This window comes from Glycine max, chromosome 8 (genome assembly GCF_000004515.6).
Source record: "Glycine max cultivar Williams 82 chromosome 8, Glycine_max_v4.0, whole genome shotgun sequence".
Lineage (NCBI taxonomy): Eukaryota > Viridiplantae > Streptophyta > Magnoliopsida > Fabales > Fabaceae > Glycine > Glycine max.
In genome coordinates this window covers 3,786,953-3,814,271 of record NC_038244.2, presented here as the reverse complement: position 1 = coordinate 3,814,271, position 27,319 = coordinate 3,786,953, and the positions used below count along the sequence as shown (strand labels likewise).

At 34.0% G+C, this 27,319-nt stretch overlaps 4 protein-coding genes across 4 annotated transcripts; 3 read left to right on the top strand and 1 right to left on the bottom strand.

Annotated features, from left to right (window-relative positions):
• Positions 1-400: 400 nt before the first annotated feature.
• LOC100818481 (histidine kinase 4) lies at positions 401-8,689 on the top strand. The gene is made up of 12 exons (XM_003530887.5): positions 401-815; positions 1,528-1,916; positions 2,097-2,330; positions 2,426-2,595; positions 3,171-3,389; positions 3,474-3,660; positions 3,748-3,799; positions 3,918-4,147; positions 4,379-4,477; positions 4,691-5,403; positions 6,146-6,652; positions 6,760-8,689. Exons 2-12 carry the CDS (start codon positions 1,569-1,571, stop codon positions 7,049-7,051), a joined length of 3,051 nt encoding a protein of 1,016 aa, XP_003530935.1. The 5' UTR covers positions 401-815; positions 1,528-1,568; the 3' UTR covers positions 7,052-8,689.
• LOC102660092 (dehydrin Xero 1) lies at positions 8,278-8,553 on the top strand. Its single transcript, XM_006586276.1, has one exon. It carries the CDS (start codon positions 8,278-8,280, stop codon positions 8,551-8,553), a length of 276 nt encoding a protein of 91 aa, XP_006586339.1.
• A 1,308-nt stretch (positions 8,690-9,997) lies between the features above and the next one.
• LOC100817941 (26S proteasome non-ATPase regulatory subunit 1 homolog A) lies at positions 9,998-16,664 on the bottom strand. The gene is made up of 13 exons (XM_003530886.5): positions 16,351-16,664; positions 15,511-15,580; positions 15,115-15,220; positions 14,756-14,867; positions 14,495-14,663; positions 13,599-14,071; positions 13,357-13,492; positions 13,004-13,252; positions 12,702-12,922; positions 12,366-12,624; positions 12,022-12,254; positions 11,429-11,948; positions 9,998-10,766 (listed from the first exon to the last, which is right to left on the bottom strand). Exons 1-13 carry the CDS (start codon positions 16,494-16,496, stop codon positions 10,440-10,442), a joined length of 3,021 nt encoding a protein of 1,006 aa, XP_003530934.1. The 5' UTR covers positions 16,497-16,664; the 3' UTR covers positions 9,998-10,439.
• A 1,717-nt stretch (positions 16,665-18,381) lies between these two features.
• Positions 18,382-21,890, top strand: LOC100788903 (receptor protein kinase TMK1). The gene is made up of 2 exons (XM_003532478.5): positions 18,382-20,782; positions 21,297-21,890. The coding sequence occupies exons 1-2, from the start codon at positions 18,577-18,579 to the stop codon at positions 21,782-21,784; spliced, it is 2,694 nt and encodes an 897-aa protein (XP_003532526.1). The 5' UTR covers positions 18,382-18,576; the 3' UTR covers positions 21,785-21,890.
• The last annotated feature ends 5,429 nt before the right edge of the window (positions 21,891-27,319 follow it).

Below are 27,319 nucleotides of genomic sequence, written 5' to 3'. Positions count from 1 at the left end.
CGTACCCTTGCTTTCTGGATTCGAACTCATACTAACAGGTTACGCACAACTTTACCGCTACATCAGGACTCGCCCTCAATAAACTCAAATATTCTCAGGTCAAAATCAAAATGGATTTAAACAAATATCCACGAGTACAAGGCAGAAAAGTACAAGGAAACGATGAACTGAGAAATACCCTGGTGAGAGAAAATAAAAATAAAATGATTCGGGTTGCATGAAAGTGTCGTGCGTGGTTCCAGCGAAGAACCAACAAGAGTGTGAAAACTTTCAATTTTTCAGACATGCAAGTTCCAAAGTGGAAAACAAACAGCAAAAAGGTAAATAGTTTTTCAGAGTTCACTCACTGTGCTCTATACCAAACGCTTCACACTTCTAAAGCTATCATCAACTTGAAAGAAAAATAAAAAAAAGATTACTAATTTGGGGAGGAGACAGTGAGTGAGACACACATGGTGTGAAAAGAAATTCATTAGCATTGTTACAAAGAATGAGAGAGAGGGCTTGACTTGACTGGTGTACTATATTTTTTGTGTTGTGTGTGTGAACTGTGAAGTGGAAGGGGGACAACACCGTATCTGGAAAAATCGTGAAAATTCTATTTAGTTTTCTGATGTGCTTAAATTAAGCAAAGAAAAAAAGCAAAGCAACCACACGTATAGTAATAAAGGGTATAAAGAAACAAACAAGTACATAGTGAGAGAGAGAGAGAGAGAGAGAGAGAGAGGGCACACACACAGATCAAGTCCAAACAAACCAAACTGGTTCCAATTGTTCATTGTACAGCCACCTTCTTCTCTTTCCTGTACAGACAGGTAAACATGGTTTTTTCTCTCTCTCTCAAGAGTCTCAAGAACCCCCCCTTTTTCCATCTCAATCTCTTTCTTATTGGGTTGTGTGCTTCGCTGTGTGTGTATGGTTTTTTGGGGGTCAATCTCTGGCTTTGATTATTATATGGAGGAACTTGCTCTTCTTTGTCCTTAAGCAAACACTAGTTTCACGCCTACTCAGCATGATTATTCATTAGAGTTCTCTTTCCATTTTTTTATTCTCATCCTTAACTACCAAAACTCTGTTAAACACACAAATATTGGCTGTTGGGGAAGGAGAAGGTGGTTCTTTGGAATTTGAGCTCCTTTTTTTTTTTTACATCTTTTGAGACTCATGCTTGTCTCTCAATTATTATTCTTCTTTTAAATTCTGGATCTTTTAGCTTTGAGATTTTTTCTTTTTTGCAATAGGCTTAGCTTCTTTCTTTAATAAGATAAAATAAAGAAAAAGAATTTGCCCAACTGGTCAATCGTTCATTGTTCTACTAGTTTGGTTTTGGTTCTTCTTTCTGAGTTTTGAATCGCGCAAATCAATGCTGCAATGATGCCGTACATGGAGTTTTGTTCTGTGACCTTGAGAGAAAAGTGTCTGTGTTTTTGCTAGTACTAGTTTCAACTTTAAGCAAATTGAGGTTCTCCTATAAAAGCAATAACCAGAATTATTTTTTATTTTTGGGGTTTCTTCCGACTTTTATAGATAATGAATGAATCGGACAGAGAGAAAAGAAATTGTTGGTGATGGGTCTTGGTTTGAAGATGAAGAGCCTGAGGCACCATCCCATGGCCTTGAAGATACATGAGCAAGCGGGGAGCAAAAGAAAGTACACTTTCATTCAGGCACATAGGGCCTGGCTTCCCAAGTTTTTGATGCTGTGGATCCTTCTCATGGCTCTAATTGGCTGTTTCATCTTTAGTAAAATGGATGCTGACACTAAAGTCAGAAGGAAAGAGGTGCTGGGTAGCCTCTGCGATCAAAGGGCTAGAATGCTGCAAGATCAATTTAGTGTTAGTGTCAACCATGTCCATGCCCTTGCCATCCTTGTTTCAACCTTCCATTACTACAGAACCCCTTCTGCCATTGACCAGGTTTGTTTGTGCTTCATCTTCCCCATTCTGCTTTGGATTTGGAACTAGTTATGGAATGTTGTTGGGTTTAATTTTTTAATTTATGATATCTGCATTATATGTTTCTTTCTAATCTAATTGTGCTGTTTTTCTTTCTACTCAGATTTTTGTATATCTTGACTATTGTTCATTGCTCATCAGGAAACCTTTGCAGAGTATACAGCCAGGACAGCATTTGAACGGCCATTACTCAGTGGGGTAGCCTATGCACAAAGAGTAGTTAACTCAGAGAGGGAAACATTTGAGAAGCAACATGGTTGGGTTATAAAGACAATGGAAAGAGAGCCTTCACTGGTTAGAGATGAGTATGCACCGGTGATATTTGTGCAAGAAACTCTCTCTTACCTCGAATCTATTGATATGATGTCCGGGGAGGTAAATTTCTAACCCTGTCAACATTGTTTCTGCTTATGTTATCTTCAGTCTATAACTTTTTAGCTGCAATTTCTCATTTGCATGATACATTACAGGAGGACCGAGAAAATATTTTGAGGGCTAGGGCCACTGGGAAAGCTGTTCTCACTAGTCCTTTTAGGCTGTTGGGGTCTCATCATCTTGGTGTGGTTTTAACATTTCCTGTTTATAAATCTAAGCTCCCTCCAAAGCCAACAATGGAAGAGCGAATTAAAGCAACTGCAGGGTATGTCCTCCTTGTGAATTCCTTTTGGCTTGTCAAGTTTGTTTTCACAAATATTTTTGTGGCTTGTCTCGTGGCTCATACGAGTGGTGATTAAAATCGTAGGTGCATTATTGCATTAATGATGCATTTTAAAAAAAGCACCAGTGGGTAATTTCACGTCTTCTTTTATTTTCTCTAAAATAAGGGTAATAATAAGTCTAAGGAAGACTTGACCTATTCCCAAGTTCCAAGTCTCAATGAGTAAGCCTGATGGTTGCTCTGGCATGAAATATCAATAAATGTCGATAAAAGACTGACTGCACTCTGGCTATTATGTCCATTACTACTTCATTCCTTGCACTGAAGATAAAAGATGTGACAGCCACTTCTGTTTCACTTCCATTGTAGTAGTTATTTTGTGCTACCAGTCTTTTGTTCTTGGCCTTTCTGATTTGTAAATTGAATTCCGAAATTTCATTCTATAGAAAACCTGGAGGATGATGAGTCTGTAACTATGGTTCAATCTAATGGCTCTATGTTTCCCATAAAATTCTTTATGCCATCATGTGTTCAATAAACATTTTAATTGGAAGCAGATATGTTGGAGGATCCTTTGACGTTGAGTCCCTCGTGGAGAATTTACTTGGTCAACTTGCTGGTCACCAAGCAATTTTGGTGAACGTATATGATATCACAAACTCTACTGACCACTTAATCATGTATGGCAACCAAAACGAAGAAGGTGATATGTCTCTTGTCCATGAAAGTAAGCTTGATTTTGGAGATTCATACAGGAAACATACAATGATATGTAGGTAGGTGCTTCTGGCTGTTGTATATTTTCTACAAGAAGTTTCAATGTTTGGTCAGCAGATGCATATCATCAGGTTTTTGAACAGGTATCACCAGAAGGCACCAACAAATTGGATAGCACTTACCACAGCATTCTTATTCTTTGTAATTCTTTTATTAGTGGGTTATATTTTATATGGTGCTGGAAATCACATTGTCAAAGTAGAGGATGATTTTCATCAAATGGAGGAATTAAAAGTGCGAGCAGAAGCAGCTCATGTTGCCAAGTCACAGGTACTTTTCCTGGCATACTGTTAGCACGGTTCATTAGTTCCTTTGATTACTCACGATCACTAAAACTGGTTTTTCTTTTAATATCAGTTTCTAGCTACTGTCTCTCATGAAATTAGAACACCCATGAATGGCATTTTAGGTAACTTCAAGATTCTCTCTCTCCCCCTCTAAAAAGTAACACATTCTTTCAAACACATTCTTTCATACCTTCTGCTTTCTCATTAGTGATGCTGCCATTAAACTCCATTTTTCTGTAGGAATGCTTGGTCTGCTTCTAAAGACAGAATTGAGTTCAACTCAACGTGATTATGCCCAGACTGCTCAAGCATGTGGGAAGGCTCTGATAGCATTAATAAATGAGGTACTTGACCGGGCTAAAATTGAAGCTGGCAAGTTAGAGCTGGAAGCTGTTCCATTTGACATTCGTTCCATACTTGATGATGTCCTTTCTCTTTTTTCTGAAAAGTCTCGGAACAAAGGTTTAGAGGTACGTATAACTGTTGCTAAACCAATTGTGAAGGTCTAAAGGTCATTTTGGTTTATCCAAGTTGTAGAATTTCATAATTCTATTTCATGTTTCTTTAATTGACAACTTTATTTCATTTTCCTCTCTGTTTCACCTTTCCGGGTTCCTATATCATCGGGTGATGATGTTGTTACTGCGATTCCAATTCACAATTCTTCTGACTTGGACTTAATATGGTTTTGGGAAGTATAGCTGGCGGTGTTTGTTTCTGATAAAGTTCCAGATATTGTTATGGGAGATCCTGGGAGATTCAGACAAATAGTAACAAATCTTGTTGGCAACTCTGTTAAAGTAAGTGGTATTTTCAAAGTTAATTTGTCTTATGTAATGCGCATTTGCATTACTAATATTCATGTTGTGTTGGAAATGTCCTTCTAATCTAACTCGTTACAATTTCTTACCTTGGAGAGTGTGTTTGAATCCTTGGAGTTCATTTTCTCTATTTTATCCAGTAATTTATTAGCAAGGTACTCCATGATAACATTACTGATTAATATCTTGCAGTTCACTGAGCGAGGACATGTATTTGTGAAAGTCCATCTATCTGAAAATAGAATGTCCACGATGAATGGAAAAATTGAGAAATTTCTAAACGGAGGATTGGACGAACCTGTGCATATGTCTGGTGGTTATAATTCCAAAACTTTAAGTGGATATGAAGCAGCTGATGAGCGGAACAGCTGGGACAATTTTAAGCATCTAATTGCCGATGAAGAATTTTTCTATGATGCTTCTGTTAAAAGGGTGGCAAGCGAATCTTATGAGCAAGTCACCTTGATGGTCAGTGTGGAGGACACTGGAATTGGAATTCCTTTCTCAGCCCAAGATAGGATTTTCATGCCTTTCGTGCAGGCAGACAGCTCAACCTCTCGACATTATGGTGGTACTGGCATTGGCTTGAGTATCAGTAAGTGCCTGGTCGAACTAATGGGTGGTGAGATAAGTTTCATAAGCCAACCGCAGGTTGGGAGCACATTTTCATTTACTGCAGATTTTGGAACAATTAAGAAAAATGCAATAACTGACATGAAGAAACATAATTTGGAAGATCTGCCTTCCAATTTTAGAGGGCTTAAAGCCATAGTGGTTGATGGAAAACCTGTTAGAGCAGCAGTGACTAGATACCATCTGAAGAGACTAGGGATACAGGCTAAAGTTGCAAATAGCTTCAATAAGGCTGTTTCTTTATGTGGGAAAAATGGTTGTTTGACCTCGGGGTAAGATTTTAATTTCGCTTATTGGTGTCAATTATGAAGAAACTGAATGTGATAATAAACAACAGCAGTATCAACATTTTAGTCATTATTGTTAACATATGCTTATGAATTATATTATAATTCTTAAATCTCTTTAAACTAAATTTTCCATCTTCATTAAAATGCATTTTCTAAGTTAAATCAGGGAGTGCTGACATACTGTATACCCAGCTAGCATCTCACCAGATTATGGTCTTCCATGTATAGGCTGGCATATGTAGCATAGTCTTGTCTAACTAAAATGCTAAGTTGCCATATGAATTTTTTCCCCTATTGGAGTTTTATGTGATGTTATGGGAGAGCTATCTTCAACTTGATAACAAACTGTGCTACTTTTTTCAGTGTTATAGAATGGGTCTTCGCAAAGCTTGACGTGGATCTTGAAATTTTAAACATTCTATTTCTCCGTGTTATATTGCTTGTATTATTCCAAGTTCTAATTCATAAAGAAGTATATTAAGAAATTGCATCGACTGTTTTTTTATTATTACTTGAAGATATTGATAGTGTTTTTTCTAGTGAATAAAGGTTGTTCTAAATACTAGTTTAGTTTGACCAGCATCCTTGTAATATGTCAATTTAGACTTCAAATGAAAAATGCAGGTTTGTAGAATACCATTTGAAGATGTGGAATAAAAATACTTTTTTTATGCATGTGTGGTGTTCAGTTCATTCACTGAGTTAAACTGCTTGGTTGTCGCAGATTATTTCAGCCCGATATTATTTTTGTCGAGAAAGATTCATGGGTTTGTGTAGAGGATGGGATCTTCAATGTGTGGCAACTGGACTGGAAACAGAATCGGCATATATTTAAGATACCTCAGATGATACTTCTTGCGACCAACATCGGTAATGATGAATTTGATAAAGCTAAAGCTGCAGGTTTCAGCGATACTGTGATCATGAAGCCCCTAAGAGCTAGCATGGTGGCTGCTTGTCTTCAGCAAGTTCTGGGAACGGGGAAGAAGAGGCAACACGGGAAAGACATGAATCCTAATGGTTCCACTTTTGTAAGAAGCCTTCTTTGCGGGAAAAAAATCTTAGTGGTTGATGACAATGTGGTAAACCGGAGGGTAGCTGCAGGTGCATTAAAAAATTTTGGAGCTGATGTGACGTGTGCAGAAAGTGGCAAAACTGCTCTTGAAATGCTGCAGTTGCCTCACAATTTTGATGCTTGCTTCATGGATATTCAAATGCCAGAAATGGACGGGTATGTTTGTTTGCATTGACTGTTGATTATTTCCCTGTTTAATAGTTATATTATTATTCGTACGTTTTTTAGAATCGTGTCTTGTGTCATGATCGTAATATTTGCAGGTTTGAAGCAACTAGGCAAATTCGGATGATGGAGACAAAGGCAAATGAGCAGCAGATGAATGGTGAATGTGGTGAAGGAAATGGATGGAAAGACAAGAAGTACCATATACCTATATTGGCCATGACAGCTGATGTGATTCACGCAACATACGATGAGTGCGTGAAATGTGGGATGGACGGATATGTCTCAAAGCCTTTTGAGGAAGAGAATCTGTATCAAGCAGTTGCAAAGTTTTTCAACCCCAAGCCTACCTCAATACAACAAAATGCCAGAACTGGAAAAGCAACTTAATGTTAATTGCAAAGTTTTTCACTCTCTCACTACTGCCATTTTTCCTAGTTGGCTGCTAAATGGTAATTTCAATGTGCTTTTTTCAATCAGTTGGTTTTCAAGATATCTGAGGATATGCATGCAATGCAACTTGATACACACACCACGCATATGCAGTGATCATTTCTAACCACCAGCTGAACATCATGAGTAAAAAAAATATGTATACCACTACCCCAACTTGTGTACAGTACAGATTCTCCCACGGGATGAGGAAAATCATGTATATTCAATATTTTTTTTTTATCTTTTGCATCTCTCGATACTTCCCTACTGTGATAAGGGTTTCACTATAGTTTCTCTATTATTATTATTTTTTTCTGTAAAATTTTCTGGTATATTAAGATTTGGTTAGTTACTATATTCAGACGAAGAAGGTTGGTTGGTGATAATAATACCTAGATCGCATTGGCTGGCACAGCACGGGTGATATGAACATTTGCCATGTTTTCTCGTACAGTACACCCTTCTAATTCGGATCATATATAGTAGCATTTAGAAAACTCACTCAGAAAATAGAACATTATTACTTGCCGTCAAATGAAATTATTCATGTCTTATCTGGCTAGTAAGTCGGTAATATTTTACTATTAATTAGAATGTTGATTTATGATGTGGTCACATTTTTCACGGTCAAAGTATTTGGCAGAAAATATGGACATGAGTTAATGAACTAATGGAAAGGCGAATAATATATTAAGAAAATAAGAAATAATAATAAAAGATATATAAAAAGAAATTAGAGAGAAAGAAAGAACAAAAATGCAAAAAAATAAATAAATAGAAAACAAATATATTTTATTTCATTCATATGGAATGATAAAGTATGATTAAAATTATTTATAATTTATTATATCTTCTCAAAATCATATTGACCACATTACATTCTTATTAGAAAGAATGAAATGAAATTTAAGAAATAATAAATATTTACAAAATATTCATATTGATGAGGATTATACTATAGATCTTGGGAGGTTTTTGAAAGATAGGTGAATAATGGTGGTGGTAGCCACGTGGCTATGGGAGAAGCAATATGAAGCGACATTTGTCAACACATGGTAGCAAGCATAGTAACGTGGCAGCACATACCATATCTCACTAATGACTAAACCAACACCTTTATGTATGAAGTTTTTTGATCTATAAACAATAAACAAAGAAGAAAAGATATACTGGATAGAACAATGGCACACTATCAGAACCAGTACGGTGCAGTTCCTGTTAGCAAGGATCCAATTCAGAAGGAAAAGGAGACTAATGGAGACACCACTGGAATTGCCGTTGACGGAGGTGGTGTTGCTGGCAGTACACAAGTGATAGCAGAAGAAGATTATGATCATAGAAGAACCACCACCACCACCACCACCACCACCGCTGTGGACAACCATCCCCATAAGAAAGGAATAATAGAGAAAATTAAGGAGAAGCTTCCTGGGACACATCACCACAACAACAAATAGACTCATGCTTTTACTCTCATCTCATCTCATCATCGTACTGTAATAAATGCTACTACGCATATATGTTGCTACTAATTACTATATGTATCGTTGAGTCAGCTACTGAATTATATATGCTCCGCTTAGTTAATCTTTATTAAACTCTTTCAAGTATACAATCAAATCTTTAAGTAGTGGTGTAAGGTCCCCTCCTGTCATATGATTGCACTTTACCTAATTCAGAATAATTTATAATTTATTTAGTAAGAAAATTTGTCTTTTGATTTTTATTTTTATTTTGTGTAAAAAAATTTGAATTGTAGTTTTCGTAATTGAGGATAATTTATTTAATGAAAAATTTGTATTCGATTTTTATTTTATGTAAACGAAAATTAAATCAGTGACAGTTACACACCAAAAAGTATAATTGGTGGCCAATCACCAACGTAATGGTTGGAGGATACTAATCTTTGATAAAAAAAAAAAAAAACTTTAATATGTATACCTATTCTCAATTCAAGTTTCGAGAGAATAGTTTTGTATCAGTTTAAAACTTTAGTTCTTTTTTTTAAAAAAAATGCATTATAAACTAATCCTTCTAATTTTTAATCACCAACGCTTAGGGTCCCAATTTTCCCAAGATTTTTTTAAATCATATATATATAAATTAAAAAATTAATTTAAAAATGTATGTTCAGAATTAAAAATACTAAATTTTGTAAAAACATATATATTCTTTTGTAAATGTGCGGATATTATTATTAACTATAAATAGAATTGGAGAAATAATCACTCAATCTTCAAAATCTGTCTCAAAAACTATAAAAAAAATTATCATTTCTTTAAAATAAGATGAACTATATTCGCACTTAATGAATTATTGTCTTTCCTGATATAAATTGTCTATTAATCATAGAAAGAACTACAGATATATAAGGGTTTCGAATACTGGCAGACAGAATATTTGAGTTTCGAATCTAAGAGTTGACTATGTAAAGCACAACATGAAAGCAATATTTCTTTTGGAAAACGTTGACATTTGATCTAGGACTTGAAATTTTTTTTTTTTAAAAAAATAGAATTGGAGTTCTCAATATGCTAAATGTTGTATTTTCAATTTATTGACTCCATAGGAAATGAGTAAATTTTGCATAAACATAGTTATTGATCCACTTAATATCTATCAACAGCCACAGCATAAACAAGGAGTCAGAGCTAGGCTAGTAAAGATCACAGATATCATATGACGTTGCATGAGGCAGAATAGAATATCACAACCCAAACAAATGCCAATCCCTGGCAACAAATCGCATATTCATCAGCCCTTTCATACACAGTCCACCACCAACCATGTTTCATTTTAAATTGACCAGGAAAATCATAAATCTAACTCGATCCTAATTCCTTTTGTAATTTGACAACTACCAACTACGATTTAATAAGAGATAAGGGAGCTTAAATTCACTTTCAGAAATTCGTAATCTCGAGCTGTTAATAGTAAACATAAAAAGAGAAAGAATCTCTTTAACAGTGCCACTACCCTACAAATAGAATCCTTGGCCCCCCATTTGATGACCAGAAATTGGATAAGTACTTCAAAAACAAATCGGAAACGATAAAAAACAAAAAAACACATTAACACAGCAGATTGGCCGCACGCTGCTTCTGCACCCCACCTTGAAAATATATAGTATGAAATATGAACCAGTTCACACATTAACTACATATTGGAGCAAATACCACAGTGCAGTGCTTTAAGGAAAAATGAAAATCCAAGCCCCAGAACTCGTTTTCAAGTGGGCAACAGAGCAGTAGAGTTGATCCATTCGGGTAGCTACTCTCCTCAGAAGAACCAATTTTCATAAGCACCATGATGAATATTTGAACTTAATGAATCAGGACCAAACTCATGAGGTGTATTCAAATGGTTGAGGAGGCTGAGGTTCCTCATCCACAGCCATGGCTGATGAAGAACTCTGCAATCCTGTTGCTGACCCACCAGCAGCCGAAGTGGTAGATGAAGGTGTGTCAGTGAGAGCAAGCACTTCTGGCTCAGTAGGACGCAAGTCTTTGAGAAGCACAAATCCTGATGGTGCCAACTTAACTGGAACATATCTGCTGTCCTGCAAAAATTTAATAAACTTCTCCTGTGCAGGAACCACCCTTGCAGGATTAGTCAGAATCTCAAACGATGGCTCAGGCTCTGATTTCTTCTCCGTTGTTGGGCTATCAACCTTCAAAAAAATGAAATTTAAAGGTCATCAAGCAAACAAATACATGTGATAAGTCATGGATATAACAGTCTGTAGACAACAATACTTTGTGTACAATATCAATTTTGCATTGAAGAACAAAGTTCTACCATCACTCTGCCCGCATGCAAAAACAATCCAACCAAGAGCTATCAGGGACTGTTTGATCTCCAGGATCAAATCACAGCAAAGTCAGTTTACAAGCAACTTAGTTACCCTCCCCTTCTTTACATACCAAGTCTTAGACCTACTTTGTAACACAACGAAGAAATTACTTCAGTAACAGAATTGCAATCCACAATCCCTATTCCCTCTAATTAAAAATATTAACTTAATAGTTAATACTAATCACTTAAACTTCTCAACCTCCCGCACACAACAAAAAATTAGCAACAAATAATTTGGACAGGGAGTAATCAGTACCAACCATCCAGACTAAATGATGAGAAAGAAAACAAGAAATACTGTTCAGACTTAGCAGCCAATGCCCAAAACAAATACATATAATATGCATGCTAGCAACTAGCAAGCAACCTAAAGAAAATTTGCAACCTAACCCTGTCTAAGTCTTCTAAATAGTGCCTTGAATTCAGAAATATCTAAGGAATACCTTCATTAATTATTAATTAAAAAAAATGCATTACCTGCATTGAGTCTCCATCCTTCTCACCAGACGACTTTCCTTTTCCACCACTTGGGACAGCTGATGCAGAGTCGGGAGCAGATGAAATTTCAGCATTAGCCTTCTGTTCTTCAGCTTTCTTAGCCCTAGCTTTAGCCTTAGCTGAGGTTGACAGAACAGCAGTGGGAAGTTTCACGGTTGAAGTAGTGGTGGGAACAGTAGTAGGCTTGGGGTATTCAAAAAGTGAAGGCTTTGCATGTGACAAGAACTCAAACTTTGGAGATTTCAGATCATAGTTCAACCCAATAAAAGCCGTAGGCGAAAAGGACAGGCTTATAAAATAGATAAGAGGGTACCAATACCAAAACTGGCTGAAAACTGCAAGACCAACCACTGCAGTAATTTTATCATGTTTTGTCTTAGAAAGTAACCTTATGGTCACATTTCTGCCACCAGCATCAAGGATTCCTGATGCCAAAATTGCTCCCATCTTGCTCATGGTATCCTCATGCTTGTCCAGAATAATTTTCTCCAATTGTCGCCTAGAACGCAAGGAATGTTAGAAAACAACGAATATATAGCCATCCATGTCCAAAATAAATAGGACGGACTTACCTAAATGTTCCAACGCGTGAGTCACTAGCTTCACTGATCTGAACCATGACCATAGCCATTGCTATAAGGGCACCTTGACGAACAAAATCAACAACATCCGATGTCAAAGGCTCCAATAAAGAGATAGCCTCGCTGAGACCTGTACCCGCACAGGAAATACCCACAGCAAGAGCTGCTCCATATCGAACATGTGGATTGTAAGATTCTGATAGGAGGGAAACAATTCGTGGAGTCTGCAATAAATACAGCATCGCAAATATCAACAAAATAACCCAAAAAAATGATACAACCACAGAAAGGAAATTCAGAACAAGGGAATATAAAAAGAAAAGGAGAGAACTAACCTGCTCTGGATCAGAGTACAACACAAACCCTAATGCTAGAACTGCAGTCCTCCTGACATCATCACTCACATCAGACACAGCAAAGTGCAGTAACTGGCGAATGGCCTTATTGTTTGCTGTTCCCCTATACGCCAAGGCCAAAGCATACATGCCACCATAACGCAATATTGGATCTTGATCCCGAGTCATCTGCTCAATCAAAGTGTCAGCTTCTTCTTCTCTTCCATAAACTGTAAGAGCGATTCCCAATGCTAACCCCCTGAAATATTGAGCAATCATAAATATCAAAGCAAGAGAAGCCAAAGTTTCACACGTTGTCAAGTGAAACACCTTTACCTAATAATCTTTTCATGTTGAGTCTCATGGGCATAAGTGAGCATCTCATTTGCTTTCTCGCTGCCAGTTCCAACCATGAGTAAGCCCATACTAATACCAGCAGCCTCGCCAGCAACAGCACTATCGGTGTAGAGAACATTTTTTATTTCTTCATAAATATCCTCATCAGCAGTTCCTAACGATGCCAAACCAAGACCTAAACATGCACCATGTTGTATAACCTGCCATAAAATTCATGTTAAATATAACCATAGGTTATTTCTGGTTCTGCAAAAAAGAACATGAGCATTATTTATGAGCACCTCAACAGTAGTACTGCGCAGGCTATCACGAAGAAATTGTTTGATGCCCTCTCCATGGTTAGCATGAATAAGACCAAGGGCATAGAGAGCACCACCTTCTGAGTATGGACTACCACCAGCTCCAGTCCCACCCTGAGGTAAGTAGGGCGCCATCAGTGACCTCCCCTGCTGCAAATGGCCTCTATGGATAACACCAAGACCAGCCGTTGCACTAAATTTGGCCCAATTAGTAGCTCTGCTCAACCAATCCTAAAATTTTCAAGGGAAAAAATTCTTAAGAATGGAAAGCAATCAAAATGAATGGGAAACCATAGGGAGAGGGGATAAATAGAAAATAAGTTATAGTAACTGACCAAATTTTCCCTGAGGAAAGTATCCACAGTTGTTCCAGCATGCATTATTGCATTGGCATATATTGTAGCACTATGACAGACACTATTCCTCATCTCCACAGACTGCTTTATTGTCTTTAGAATTAGGAGGTCAGATCTAAATGCAAATTGCAGCAAAGCAATGTAAGTGTAAGAATGAAAACAATACGACAGTGAGACTAAAACCAACAATGAAAAGAGGATATTGCAGCAAATTGCCTCACTTGTTATGACTGTAAAGGAACTGCAGAGTCAACTGTATTGAAGTTTCCCCAGACAAAATTCCCCTTATTTTGTTTAACCTCTCAGCATACATGGTTTCAATCGGATCCTCTGGCACATTGACCATAGGAGCAGAATCATCATCAGCCATTTGAACATCATCCTGCCCGCTCGCACTAGCATTTTGAGTAGAGGCTGTCTCACTGGGTTTTGGCTGTGAAGATTCTGAAGGCTGAGACTTAGGTGGTGCAAGGCGATCTCTAACATTCAGAAGAAAAGCTTGGTGTTCATTCTCTACCAGATCAAAAGCTATTTGAAATGCCAAAAGTGCATCATCTTTGTTTTCAGAACGTAAAAGCTTCTCTAGTTTGCTTGCAACACCCTCTGACTCATCCAAGAACATAAGACATTGGCAAATGCTCAGATAATCTGGTGAAGGAAGCTTTTGAAATACTTTAACAAGGAGACGGAGAACCTGGACAAAAAGAACAAGGATCAATGTCAACCTTCTATCAGAAAAACAAGTATTTTTTCACATAAGTTGCAAGTCATGCCACAGAACAGCAAGTTGTCAAAGAAAATATTTTATCCATTCCTACTGTTTTTTTCAGTTCCATTTCAGATTGTATTTTTCAGATCTTCCACTTCCTTGACCATATAGGCCCATCCAGTGGCCAAATATTCATCTCATTTGAATACACAATTGATAAAGATACAACATTCCAATTAAGAATCAAAGCCCGGAGAGATATTTCAAAGATAATTAAAACTATAACCCACACCAATAGAATACAACCCTACAACTGAATTTGAAAGGAGGAAAAAGGAATGAAAAAATCACCAGATACATACTGTGTATAGGACTCTAATACAACTAGAAAATCTTCAATTCCCTTACCTCCTGTCTGTACTCTCTAAGGTTCACAAAGGAATGAGATACATAAATGCAATATGATAGAGTTCCTTGAACATTGTCACTCCTTGTAATTGCCTCCTCTAGTTTGTCTAATCTCCTGCATTCAATAGCAGTTCCCATAGCTTGTTGGTATTTCCCATCCACGATACACCTAAATTAGGGAAAAGCAACAAAAAGTGAGGGAATTTCAAGTTAAGATGCATTTGGAAACAGAAATCAGTAGAATCATTACAGCTCACTTACTTATCCAACAGCCTCTCCACAATTGCTTCCAACCTTGGGTCCATTTTGATAGATTCATCACTTGACTCTGCTGCCTTAGACTTAAGGCTAGCATATTCATCTATGGCTTTAGCTGAAGATAAAAGAAGATAAACATAACGTCCATTGGAACTTATCATGATTGTACTGTAGCTCAAATTCACTTATATTAATAACAAAATATTTAAGAATACTAAAATGGAAAAAATCAAACCGCCAGCAACTGAACCAATATTACTGATTTAATCTCACTTGCATAAGACAATAGGATGCCCCTGGCAAGGTCTGTATACAATTGACTTATCAAAAAGAGAAAAACAAAACCCAAATAAAACTCTCACCAAGAAGAGTGTGCACATAGTCAGAATCCTCTGAGACATCAAACAGAGGACCAGCTCCAAGGGCATAAGATAACGAATCATTAAGTTCACCCAAGTAATAAAAGACCTGAAGAATTAATGAGTGAAGCAAAATTAGATAATAAAAGACAGGCCATGAAACCAACATCAGTATCAGGGAATAAAAGTTTACAGAACTGAGAAAAAAACATTTGTCCTTTGGTGACAGCTTTAAAAGTTGAGTAAGATCAAAAGGAGATGAAAGCCGATAGTTATTTCTTATCTCAAATATTATGAAAAACGATCCATCTCAAAGATAATGGTTTCACAAGCAAAAATGGCATCTCATAAATTTTCAATAGAAGACACAAGTTCAAATAATTAGTAGAACAAAAATACCTTTGATACAAGAAGTGCAGCAAGTTGCCTTTGATGTTGATCAAACTCCTCATCTTCATGCAAACTCTCTCTGTTCAACACATATATCAAAACACACAGGTTCAATCCTCAGCGCACACCAAAGATTTAATTCAACCAAACAACCACCCCAGCCAAACATAAGATCACATCAAGCCAACTAAGGACCAAAAGCGCCAATAACAAAGACTACAAATTGCAGCACAAAGAAGATTTAGCTAAAACTATTTCCCTCGATTGAGAAGCCATGCTTTCAAAACACGGGTTGAAACCTCGTCCAAACTCTCTGTTCAACACATATATCAAAACACACAGGTTCAATCTTCAACATTCATTCCCATCAAAGATTTAATTTAAGCAAAGAAACAAGGGACAAACAATCAAAACATCAAGCAAAATAAGGACCAAAAGCGTCAATAAGAAAGTCTGGGTGATTTGGGAGGTGATAAGTTGTACAAAGAATATTCAGTTAAAATTATTTTCCCAAATTGAGAAGTCATGCTTTCAAGACCACATCGCATTGAATCATGGAATATTATCACAAAAATTTATACGGGAAGTGGGTTACTACACGAACTCAAAAGACCGGAGTAAATAAAATTTTACTACTAAACCGTAATTAAAATCAAATACAACCCAATTACTGCAATTAAACAGTTCTTTTTTCATCGTTCTTAGCTAACATACTCAGAGAAACTAAAAGGGCACAGCAATTGAAACCATGTTGCTTTCATCTAAACAAAGAAGTATAAAACCACATGCAAAACCCAAATCCAAAGTGGCAAAAACACAGAGATCGAAAAGGAAAAGGAGAATGCGCACATCTTCGGGAGACTGGTGGAGATCTCGGGCCAGAAGGTGTCGACCAAGTTGTTGAGGTTGGAGAGAGCGTGAAGCTTCAGCGAGAGATGTGGCTCGTTCAGCATCGCAAGCATCCCACCCGCGGAGCTCACCAAAGTCGTCGCCATGATTTCGCGAAGAGGAGTGGAATTCGAATAGCTAAGGTTAGGGTTAGGGTTAGGGTTTGTGTTTTGGGACTTAACAGAATAGGCGATCTGAGAAGGGGCAAGGAGTAAGAAGGAGTTGAGAAAGGGTTGGGTTTGTGAGTGTGTACTTTCTTTTGTATGCTAGGAACATCTTCAATTCTTATTCAACACGAAATGGATCAATTTGTCAATTTCTATAAAATATCAATTCCCCTTTTTTTTCCTAACTTTTTATTCCCAAACACCTAATTAATTAATTTTAGTTAATCAGATGATAACTAGGTAAAAAAAAAAATACCAATCTCATCGTATTAAAAAAAAAATTCTCACGGGTAACTTTTTAAGAAAACTAATTTATTTGAGACACTTTCAAATATTGAATAAAAATATCTTTTTCCCAAAAGATTCGAACTTTAGCTCTCCTTTTGCCAAACTAAACCAACTATCCATTGATATCATATTTGAAATTTAAATACTATACATTATACATGATCATTTTCTCGGCAATATAATTTAATTGTAACTAATTGTTATCAAGTAACTAATTTTTCGAAGCCGCAAATTGGCTTTATGAGTTGGAATATAGACACGTCATTTTTTAAGGAAGCTGGTCTCTGTGATTTTTTTATGTATTTTTATAAGCTTTTTTTAGAATAAGATGTAAATATATTCTTTAATGTTTGACTTTATCATTTAAAATTATGTTTGTATTTTATAACAATAATTATAAAAAAGTGAAAGAAAACATCAATCACATGAAAAATCACCAATAAATTATTGGTCCGAGTAAAATTAAAATTAAATTATGTTAAGTTCAAATTTTGTTAATAAAAAAATATAATTAAAAAATACTTTATTAAACATAATTAGTCAGCTTTTCAATAAAAATTAGTGATCATTGATGTTTGTAGATAATCCGTATAAATATCATGTTAACCTACAAAAATTATATGAAAAATTAATTATTAATTAAATTATTAGCATTTTGCTAAACAAATTAAAAAATAAAAATGAGTTGACATTTCCTCTGAAAAAAGAGTTAACATCCTCTTTTTTTCATGATTTTCATTTACAGGTTAAAATATCCTCTTTTTTTTTTGTAAATATAAAATAAATGGTTTTATTTGAATCTTTTCAATGTAACTTGGTGTTTGTCGTCATTTGAATATAAGTTTCTTCATTTCTTTATCACATGAAAACTTTTTAACATTTGACCTTTTAGAATTATTTATGTTTTAATTAGGGGTGAAAAGAGATAAAGTTAAGTTAAATTATATTAGGCTTGAACCTGACATTAATTAAAACTTAAAAAATATTCAACTTAAGTCTAACATGTTTAACTATCAAAAGTCTTCTTCTTTAAGTGTATCTGGTAAAATATTTGGCTTAACTTACAAGTTTGTTCAAGGGTTTAATTTGTGACAATTTAACATCAAGGTAGAGATAAAAATATGTATATCAAGCTTTATAAAAAAAATTAACTTATTTATTTGATATAAACATATTTTAAAGGTTTAATATCACATTCATTCATGATAACTTATTTAAAATTATTTTGCAATAAGATATTTAAATAAGACATAAATATATTTTTTAATAAATTAAATTTTTTATTTGAAATTATGCATTAAAGTTATTAAAATTAATATTTTTAAATATAGACTATGTGTGTCATTATAAGAGACTATATGTGTCATTATAAAAAAAACAAGAAGGTATAACCAATAATCTCCCTAAAATGAAAACAACTTATGATAAAACATTGCGTGTAGTCCAAGGAGTGGGATTAAAACATGCAATGCAGACCATTGATTTTGAAACCTCCAAAGAATAGGGGTCCACACATGCATGCCTCCTCCACCATTTTCTCCCTTTCCTAAACAAAACAACCTGTATGTGCATATTCTTCATTTTACATTTCGCTTTTTTAAAAAATTTGTTGAGGGTTCATCCTCCTCTTCCTTAAATGCAATGTGATCAACTCCCTTTAAACCCTTTGGGGATTATCCGTTTTCATCCTCATCCTGCTTTGCATTTCTAAAAAAAAAAAGATAAACACAAAATGGTGAAGCATGCACAGCTGGGTTTTGAAGGTTCTTTCATTTTTTATCTTGTTTTGGTTCTTTCTTTCCTTGTTATCTCAACTAGGTGTCAAGATGCAGAGGTAATGGGAATATTGAAGATCATGATTAATGCCCCCATTAGCTTCCAATGGACAAACCCAGATGTATGCAAATGGAGACATGTTACATGTGATTCATCTAAACGTGTGACAGCTATTCAGATTGGGAGCCAGAACCTACAAGGCTCTCTCCCTAAAGAGCTTGTCAAGTTAACATCATTGGAACGTTTTGAGTGCCAATTCAATAGTCTCACAGGGCCATTCCCCTATCTCTCAAAATCCTTGCAAAAGTTGGTAATCCATGACAACAAGTTCAGCTTCATTCCCAATGATTTCTTCAAAGGTATGAGCCATTTGCAAGAAGTGAGAATTGATGACAACCCTTTCTCTCAATGGCACATTCATGACACTCTCAGGGATTGTGTTGCACTCCATACTTTCAGTGCACAAAGTGTTGGCCTTGTGGGCACCATCCCAAACTTTTTTGGCAAAGATGGTCCATTTCCAGGTTTGGTTCTCTTGGCTTTATCTGATAATTTTCTAGAAGGTGCATTGCCTACAAGCCTATCGGATAGTTCAATAGAGAACCTTTTGGTCAATGGACAAAATAGCTTATCTAAACTTAATGGCACCCTTGTTGTGTTACAAAACATGAAGTCTTTGAGGCAAATTTGGGCTAACGGAAATTCATTCACTGGTCCTATACCTGACTTGTCACATCATGATCAACTTTCTGATGTGAATTTAAGGGATAACCAGTTAACTGGTGTTGTGCCACCCTCTTTAATCTCTCTTCCAAGTTTGAAGTTTGTGAACTTAACCAATAATTTTCTTCAAGGATCCTCTCCCATTTTCAAATATGGGGTAGGAGTTGACAATAGCATGGATAAAGGGAAAAACCAATATTGTACAGACGTGCCAGGGCAACCTTGTAGTCCGCTTGTAAATTCTTTATTATCTATTGTTGAGCCTATGGGTTATCCTCTTAAGTTTGCTCAAAATTGGCAAGGAGATGATCCATGTGCCAATAAATGGACAGGTATAATTTGCTCTGGGGGAAACATTTCAGTTATCAACTTTCAAAACATGGGTTTGTCTGGCACTATTTGTCCATGTTTTGCCAAATTTACATCTGTGACAAAGTTGCTTCTTGCTAACAATGGTTTCATTGGTACCATACCAAATGAACTTACTAGTTTGCCTCTTTTGCAAGAGTTGGATGTTTCCAATAATCATTTATATGGCAAAGTGCCACTATTTCGTAAAGATGTGGTTCTTAAATTAGCTGGGAATCCTGATATTGGTAAGGATAAACCAACTAGCTCAAGTTTCATCGACAATGGTAGCAATCATAATACTGCAATAATTATTGGTATTGTGGTAGTTGCTGTTATTATACTTATTAGCGGGGTTTTAATACTTGTTAAGTTCAAGAGAAAGTGGGAGCATGAGAGGAAAACTCAAAATCCACCTGTAATTATGGTACCTTCTCGCCGTTATGGGGATGGAACTACTAGTGCATTATTAAGTCCTATGGGTAGTGTTTACCAGGTGGAAGATCATAACATGTTAATTTCAGTTCAAGTTTTGAGAAATGTTACCAACAATTTTAGTGAAAAAAACATATTGGGGAAAGGGGGGTTTGGCACTGTATACAAAGGAGAGTTACATGATGGGACAAAGATTGCAGTGAAAAGGATGCAATCAGCAGGATTAGTGGATGAGAAAGGATTGAGTGAGTTTACAGCCGAAATTGCAGTGCTTACTAAGGTTCGGCATATAAATTTGGTTTCACTTTTGGGATTTTGCTTGGATGGAAGTGAAAGACTTCTTGTGTATGAACACATGCCTCAAGGTGCTTTAAGTAAACATTTGATTAATTGGAAAAGTGAAGGGCTAAAACCACTTGAATGGAAAACAAGGCTTGGTATTGCCTTAGATGTTGCTAGAGGTGTTGAATATCTTCATGGTTTGGCACAACAAATTTTTATCCATAGGGATCTCAAACCATCCAACATCTTGCTTGGAGATGATATGCGCGCCAAAGTATCAGACTTTGGATTAGTTCGACTTGCTCCTGAAGGAAAAACCTCATTTCAAACTAAACTTGCAGGAACTTTTGGATACATGGCACCAGAGTACGCAGGTTGATCAACATTTAACTTCTTCCTTTTTAATTTGTTTTTTTTACCAAGTCGCTTAGATAAACAATTATTTGATATGTTTGTTACGCAAGCCTTTAGTTATTATGCTTTAAAATCCAAATAACACTCGTTTCAAATGTATTCACTTTTGCAATGTGCATGTACAACCATCTGAGGGAAACTTTTTTTGTAATCTATTGTAGCGATTTTACATAGGTTGTAACACTGCTAAAAATTTGAAGGTTGATATTTAGTTTTTAGTTTATAAAAAAACAACTCCAATGCAATTATCATTTACCAAAATGAGTGATATGATTGTCATTAATGGTGTTTACTTGCATTCCCCGTAAATATGCTTTGCAATTTATAAAAACAAGACATTTAGACAATTAGCTAAGGACTATTTTCTTTAATGACCGTGAGATGATAGCAATTTACCTTTTTTAACACACATTTTTTTCTTGTTCAAATACTTTATGCTAATACTCATATGAAAATTTCATGCATGATTGGCAGCCACTGGACGACTTACAACAAAGGTTGATGTATATAGTTTTGGAGTGATCCTTATGGAGATGATAACTGGAAGGAAAGCACTTGATGACAACCAACCAGAAGAGAACGTCCACCTTGTTACATGGTTTCGTAAGATGTTATTGAACAAAAATTCATTTCAAACAACCATTGACCCAACAATTGAAGTTGATGCGGAAACCTTAGTCAATATTAACATTGTTGCTGAGTTAGCAGGGCATTGTTGTGCGAGGGAGCCTTATCAACGTCCTGATATGAGTCATGTAGTCAATGTGTTATCACCTCTTGTTGAGGTGTGGAAGCCTTCAGAAACAAATGTTGACGACATATATGGAATTGACTATGATATGACATTACCAGAAGCACTCCAAAGGTGGAAAGATTTTGAAGGAAGTAGCACCACCCTAGAATTAACATCTCCTTCTTCATCAGTGCTTCTTAATGGAAACAACACAAAGTCAAGCACATAAACTTACCTATTTGTGGTTGCAAGTGCATTTACATCTTCGTATGCACGATCATGCTATATATACTTGTATATCAACTTTGACTTAAATGTAATGACTTATTTTGTCAAGCATGTTTTTTTTCTTTTTCTTTTTAGTCTCACCTTATTGCATTCTTGAAATAATACACTAAGCTTAGTGATGTTTTAAAAAGAAAAAGCTTCATATTTTAGTAGTTTTGATATGCAAGAGAATAGAGGTTTTGAGAATAAAGCTGGTATTTTGGTGTTTTAAACATTTTAACAACTTAATATATGACTATAATAGTACACCATTAAAGCTTGCACTTGAATCTTGTACAAGTAAGGGTTACTGAAAATACCATAGCATCATGAACAAAAAACAAATCAATACACATAAGAGGGTTTGATAACATATATAAACCAAAATAGTGTAGGTCCATATTTTTTTTTATTGGGGAAAAAATAGTTTAGGATTAATTATACTTTTAGATCATAAACTTTTTACAAATTCCACTCTTAGTCTCTAAACAATTTTTTTATCTTCATTCTTTTTTTAATGGTTCTAGTCCTTGTCTTTGAGTAACAAAATTAATTGATGATATAATATTTATGTTACCAATTTAGTAACTTGTCACATTATTAGAGGATTTGACGATACAATCAGATGTAATTTTTTTTATAAATATTTTTAATTTCTCATAAACTAGTTTGACATCATCAGCCAATCTAAGCATGAGATATTAAAAAAAGTATATTTTACTAAAAAAAATTATATATAGTTATCCTATTTAACTCCTTAATGACATGACAAATTATTTGTCCACCAATGACTATTAACAAAAGAGAATGATAGGAACCAAAACGTGAAAAAAAATTATTTAGAGACTACAAGTGAAATTTACAAAAAGTTTTAAAAACAAAAAATATAATTAACACAATAATTTATAATATTTTTGCAATAGATAAGATCACAAGCTTTCATACTTTAAAAATTATATGATTTTTTCAAATTATAATTGTCCTCCATACGTTTGCATACTTTAAAAATATTATATGATTTTTTCATTTTTGTTATTATAAAAAATTAAAAGAATAAAATAGTAAAATTAGTATTAATTTATTATATGTTTTTGTTTTTAAAAAATTATTCTATTGGGACAAAACCTTTTTTTTATGAGAACAATTTTTTTAATTACACATATACCAGTAACAAATAAATTCTTGGGGACAATTGTTATAAAAAAAGAGTAAGGTCTGTCTTAACCTATTAGCTTATAAAGGGTTTTTTTAGGCTTGATAGAAAATTATCAACTTATTAAAATATTAAACATAAAGTATAATATATATTAATTTTTTATTATATTTAAATGAATAAACAGATCGGTCTATCATATGTAATAAATATTCTTACAAATTCTAGTCTAACTTATTTAATTAAATAGGATTTTAAAAAAATTTAAATCTAACTTGTTTTATTAATGAGGTTAAGTCATAGCCTTCTATCTGCGACTAGGGGTGGGGCCAGACCAGGCTTTGAAAGGCCTGAGTCTAGCCTACGATGAATCTTTGAGGCCTGAGCTTAGCCTATAGCCTATCAAAGGCTTTTATTTTGGCTCGACTTGGCCTTTTTAAAAGTCTGACCTGACCTGATAGCCTTTTTAAAAACCTTTTTATAATAAATCTTTTATTTAGGAATGTAATAGGAGAATTAAAAAAAAGGAAACCTGATAGAAAAATGATATAATTTTTGCATAGGAACGTAAATATGATATGATATAATTTTTCTATAAGAACGTAATTGGATATGATAAGATATGATTTGTATAGGAACGCAATATGATAATAAGATATGATAGAATATGATTTTTATTTGATCTAGAATACACTTTGTAATTAAAGTTTTACTTAATTATAGGAATGAAATCTGTTAGTTTATATATATATATATATATATATATATATATATATATATATATATATATATATATATATATATATATAGACTTTTTAATAAGCCTAAGCCTGACCTATTTAATTAAATAGGCTTTTAAAAAAGCCTGAGCCTAGCCTTTTAATTAAATAGGTCAATCCAGACCAGATCGTAGGCCGGCCTGGCCTATTCCCACCCTATCTGCGACCTAGTGGATTTCAGAGAGTTTGGTCATAAGCACACTTGAAGAGCCCAAGATTGGAAAGCAAACCCCATCAACCAATGACTAGACTCAATTTGAAAGGCTCCAACACAAGCAATTTGCTGGTTCAGATTTTTTACAAAAGCATCTGTTACTTGATAGTACTAGATAAGCTAGCGGACTTACTTTGTTGTGCATGAACATGAGCTTCAAAAGCAACTCGATTTGATAGCACGAGCTAACTTCTCCCCCTCATTGCGAAACATGAGCCAACCAAATACATTTAGTATGCATTCCTCCAACACACAATCACGCATGATGTGCAACACAATAAGATAGTTAATTTAAAGGCACAATCAATCAATTGTAAAGAGTAAAATCACAAAAAAATTATAGCTTTCAATCCACACTACCATTTTTTTGTCAAATGATTATTTATTATTAGACAACAAGTTTGACTTTTAGAGCCTTTTTTTTCATGCCTAGATAAAGTACTATGCATAAGAGGGTTTGATAACATATATAAACCAAAATAGTGTAGGTCCATAATTTTTTTTTTATTGGGGAAAAAATAGTTTAGGATTAATTATACTTTTAGATCATAAACTTTTTACAAATTTCACTCTTAGTCTCTAAACAATTTGTTAGTATTTTTTTATCTTCATTCTTTTTTTAATGGTTCTAGTCCTTGTCTTTGAGTAACAAAATTAATTGATGATATAATATTTATGTTACCAATTTAGTAACTTGTCACATTATTAGAGGATTTGACGATACAATCAGATGTAATTTTTTTTATAAATATTTTTAATTTCTCATAAACTAGTTTGACATCATCAGCCAATCTAAGCATGAGATATTAAAAAAAGTATATTTTACTAAAAAAAATTATATATAGTTATCCTATTTGACTCCTTAATGACATGACAAATTATTTGTCCACCAATGACTATTAACAAAAGAGAATGATAGGAACCAAAACGTGAAAAAAAATTATTTAGAGACTACAAGTGAAATTTACAAAAAGTTTTAAAAACAAAAAATATAATTAACACAATAATTTATAATATTTTTGCAATAGATAAGATCACAAGCTTTCATACTTTAAAAATTATATGATCTTTTCAAATTATAATTGTCCTCCATACGTTTGCATACTTTAAAAATATTATATGATTTTTTCATTTTTGTTATTATAAAAAATTAAAAGAATAAAATAGTAAAATTAGTATTAATTTATTATATGTTTTTGTTTTTAAAAAACTATTCTATTGGGACAAAACCTTTTTTATATGAGAACAATTTTTTTAATTACACATATACCAGTAACAAATAAATTCTTGGGGACAATTGTTATAAAAAAAGAGTAAGGTCTGTCTTAACCTATTAGCTTATAAAGGGTTTTTTTAGGCTTGATAGAAAATTATTAACTTGTTAAAATATTAAACATAAAGTATAATATATATTAATTTTTTATTATATTTAAATGAATAAACAGATCGGTCTATCATATTTAATAAATATTCTTATAAACTCTAGTCTAACTTATTTAATTAAATAGGATTTTAAAAAAAATTAAATCTAACTTGTTTTATTAATGAGGTTAAGTCATAGGCTTCTATCTGCGACCTAGTGGATTTCAGAGAGTTTGGTCATAAGCACACTTGAAGAGCCCAAGATTGGAAAGCAAACCCCATCAACCAATGACTAGACTCAATTTGAAAGGCTCCAACACAAGCAATTTTCTGGTTCAGATTTTTTACAAAAGCATCTGTTACTTGATAGTACTAGATAAGCTAGCGGGCTTACTTTGTTGTGCATGAACATGAGCTTCAAAAGCAACTCGATTTGATAGCACGAGCTAACTTCTCCCCCTCATTGCCAAACATGAGCCAACCAAATACACTTAGTATGCATTCCTCCAACACACAATCACGCATGATGTGCAACACAATAAGATATACTTAATTTAAAGGCACGATCAATCAATTGTAAAGAGAATTATAGCTTTCAATCCACACTACCATTTTTTTGTCAAATGATTATTTATTATTAGACAACAAGTTTGACTTTTAGAGCCTTTTTTTTCATGCCTAAATAAAGTACTATGCATAATAGTTGTTATTCTTGTTTTCAGACAAATTTGGCGTACAAATGAACAATAAAATTGGTGTACAAAAGTGAGATATCGGGCACTTTTTAACAATAAAAATGAACAAATAAATAATAATTGTTTGGTTTCCATTTTTATTTCCTGTGTTTTTATTTTCTGAAAATTATTTTTATTTTCAAAAGATTAAAATTCTAAAAATATGTTTGGTTTGAGAGAGAAAAAATGTGATTGAAAGAGAAGTGTATGAGAAAAATTGGAAGGGGCGAGAAGAAAGAAGAAACTGAAAATGATATTTTATTATTTTTATTTTTTGGTTCTTTTGAAAAAATATTTTTACTGAAAATGTTTTTAAAAATCCAACCAAACACATTTTCATCATCATTTTTATATTTCCGATGAAAATAAAAACAAGAACCAACTAAATCAAACACCCCTTAATTTTTCAAAATGTAGTCCATTAATTCAAGATAAATGTCATGAAAAAGAAGAATTAAATGTCATGAAATAACATATTATTTTGATAAATGCTTAAGCAAATATTTTTTTCTTTAATTGATTAAAGTTGAAAATTTATATGCATTCACAAATTCACACCCGTCAATATAAATAAAGACATTTACAAAAAATGAATCGTTTGACTATTTGAGAGACAATCTTGACCGTCTTTATTTTAGCCAAATTCACAATATAATCATGTTTATATATTATTACTATTTTTTTTCTTCAGTATCAATTGATTATATTTATCGGAAATGATAATTTGCACGAAAGCTGTTTTCATCCAGTTAGCAAGAACGTGTATTTTTATTTTTTTTGACGAAACGAACGTGTATTTTATTAAAGAAATCATTTATAGATTTTTTAATTACTAATTAATATTAATAATTACTTTAAAAAAATGACAACCATCTATTTTGATGCGTGTTAAATCTCATGCTGTATAGCACTGCTCTATATTATTTATAAATTTGTATTATTTACATATTGATAGATAGATAAATGTGTGGTCTCGCTGTTGAAGGCACTTAACAAACACATCAATCATACATAGCACTTTCTTTCTTATCTCTGTTCTGTTCGATCATTCAGAAATCACACCTACGTCTTTCATTACGTTCTCAAATTGGTTACTTATGTATCTCTCAGACATTGAGGTCAGTTTTGTTTGCAAAAGTTTCATCATCTTGTTTTCAATATAGGCCTGCTCTGCTCAACTTACGCTTTTGTTTTTCCCTTCCCTTGATGCTTCAGGTTCAAAAATTAGCTGAAAGGATGCTCAGATGGTTAAAAG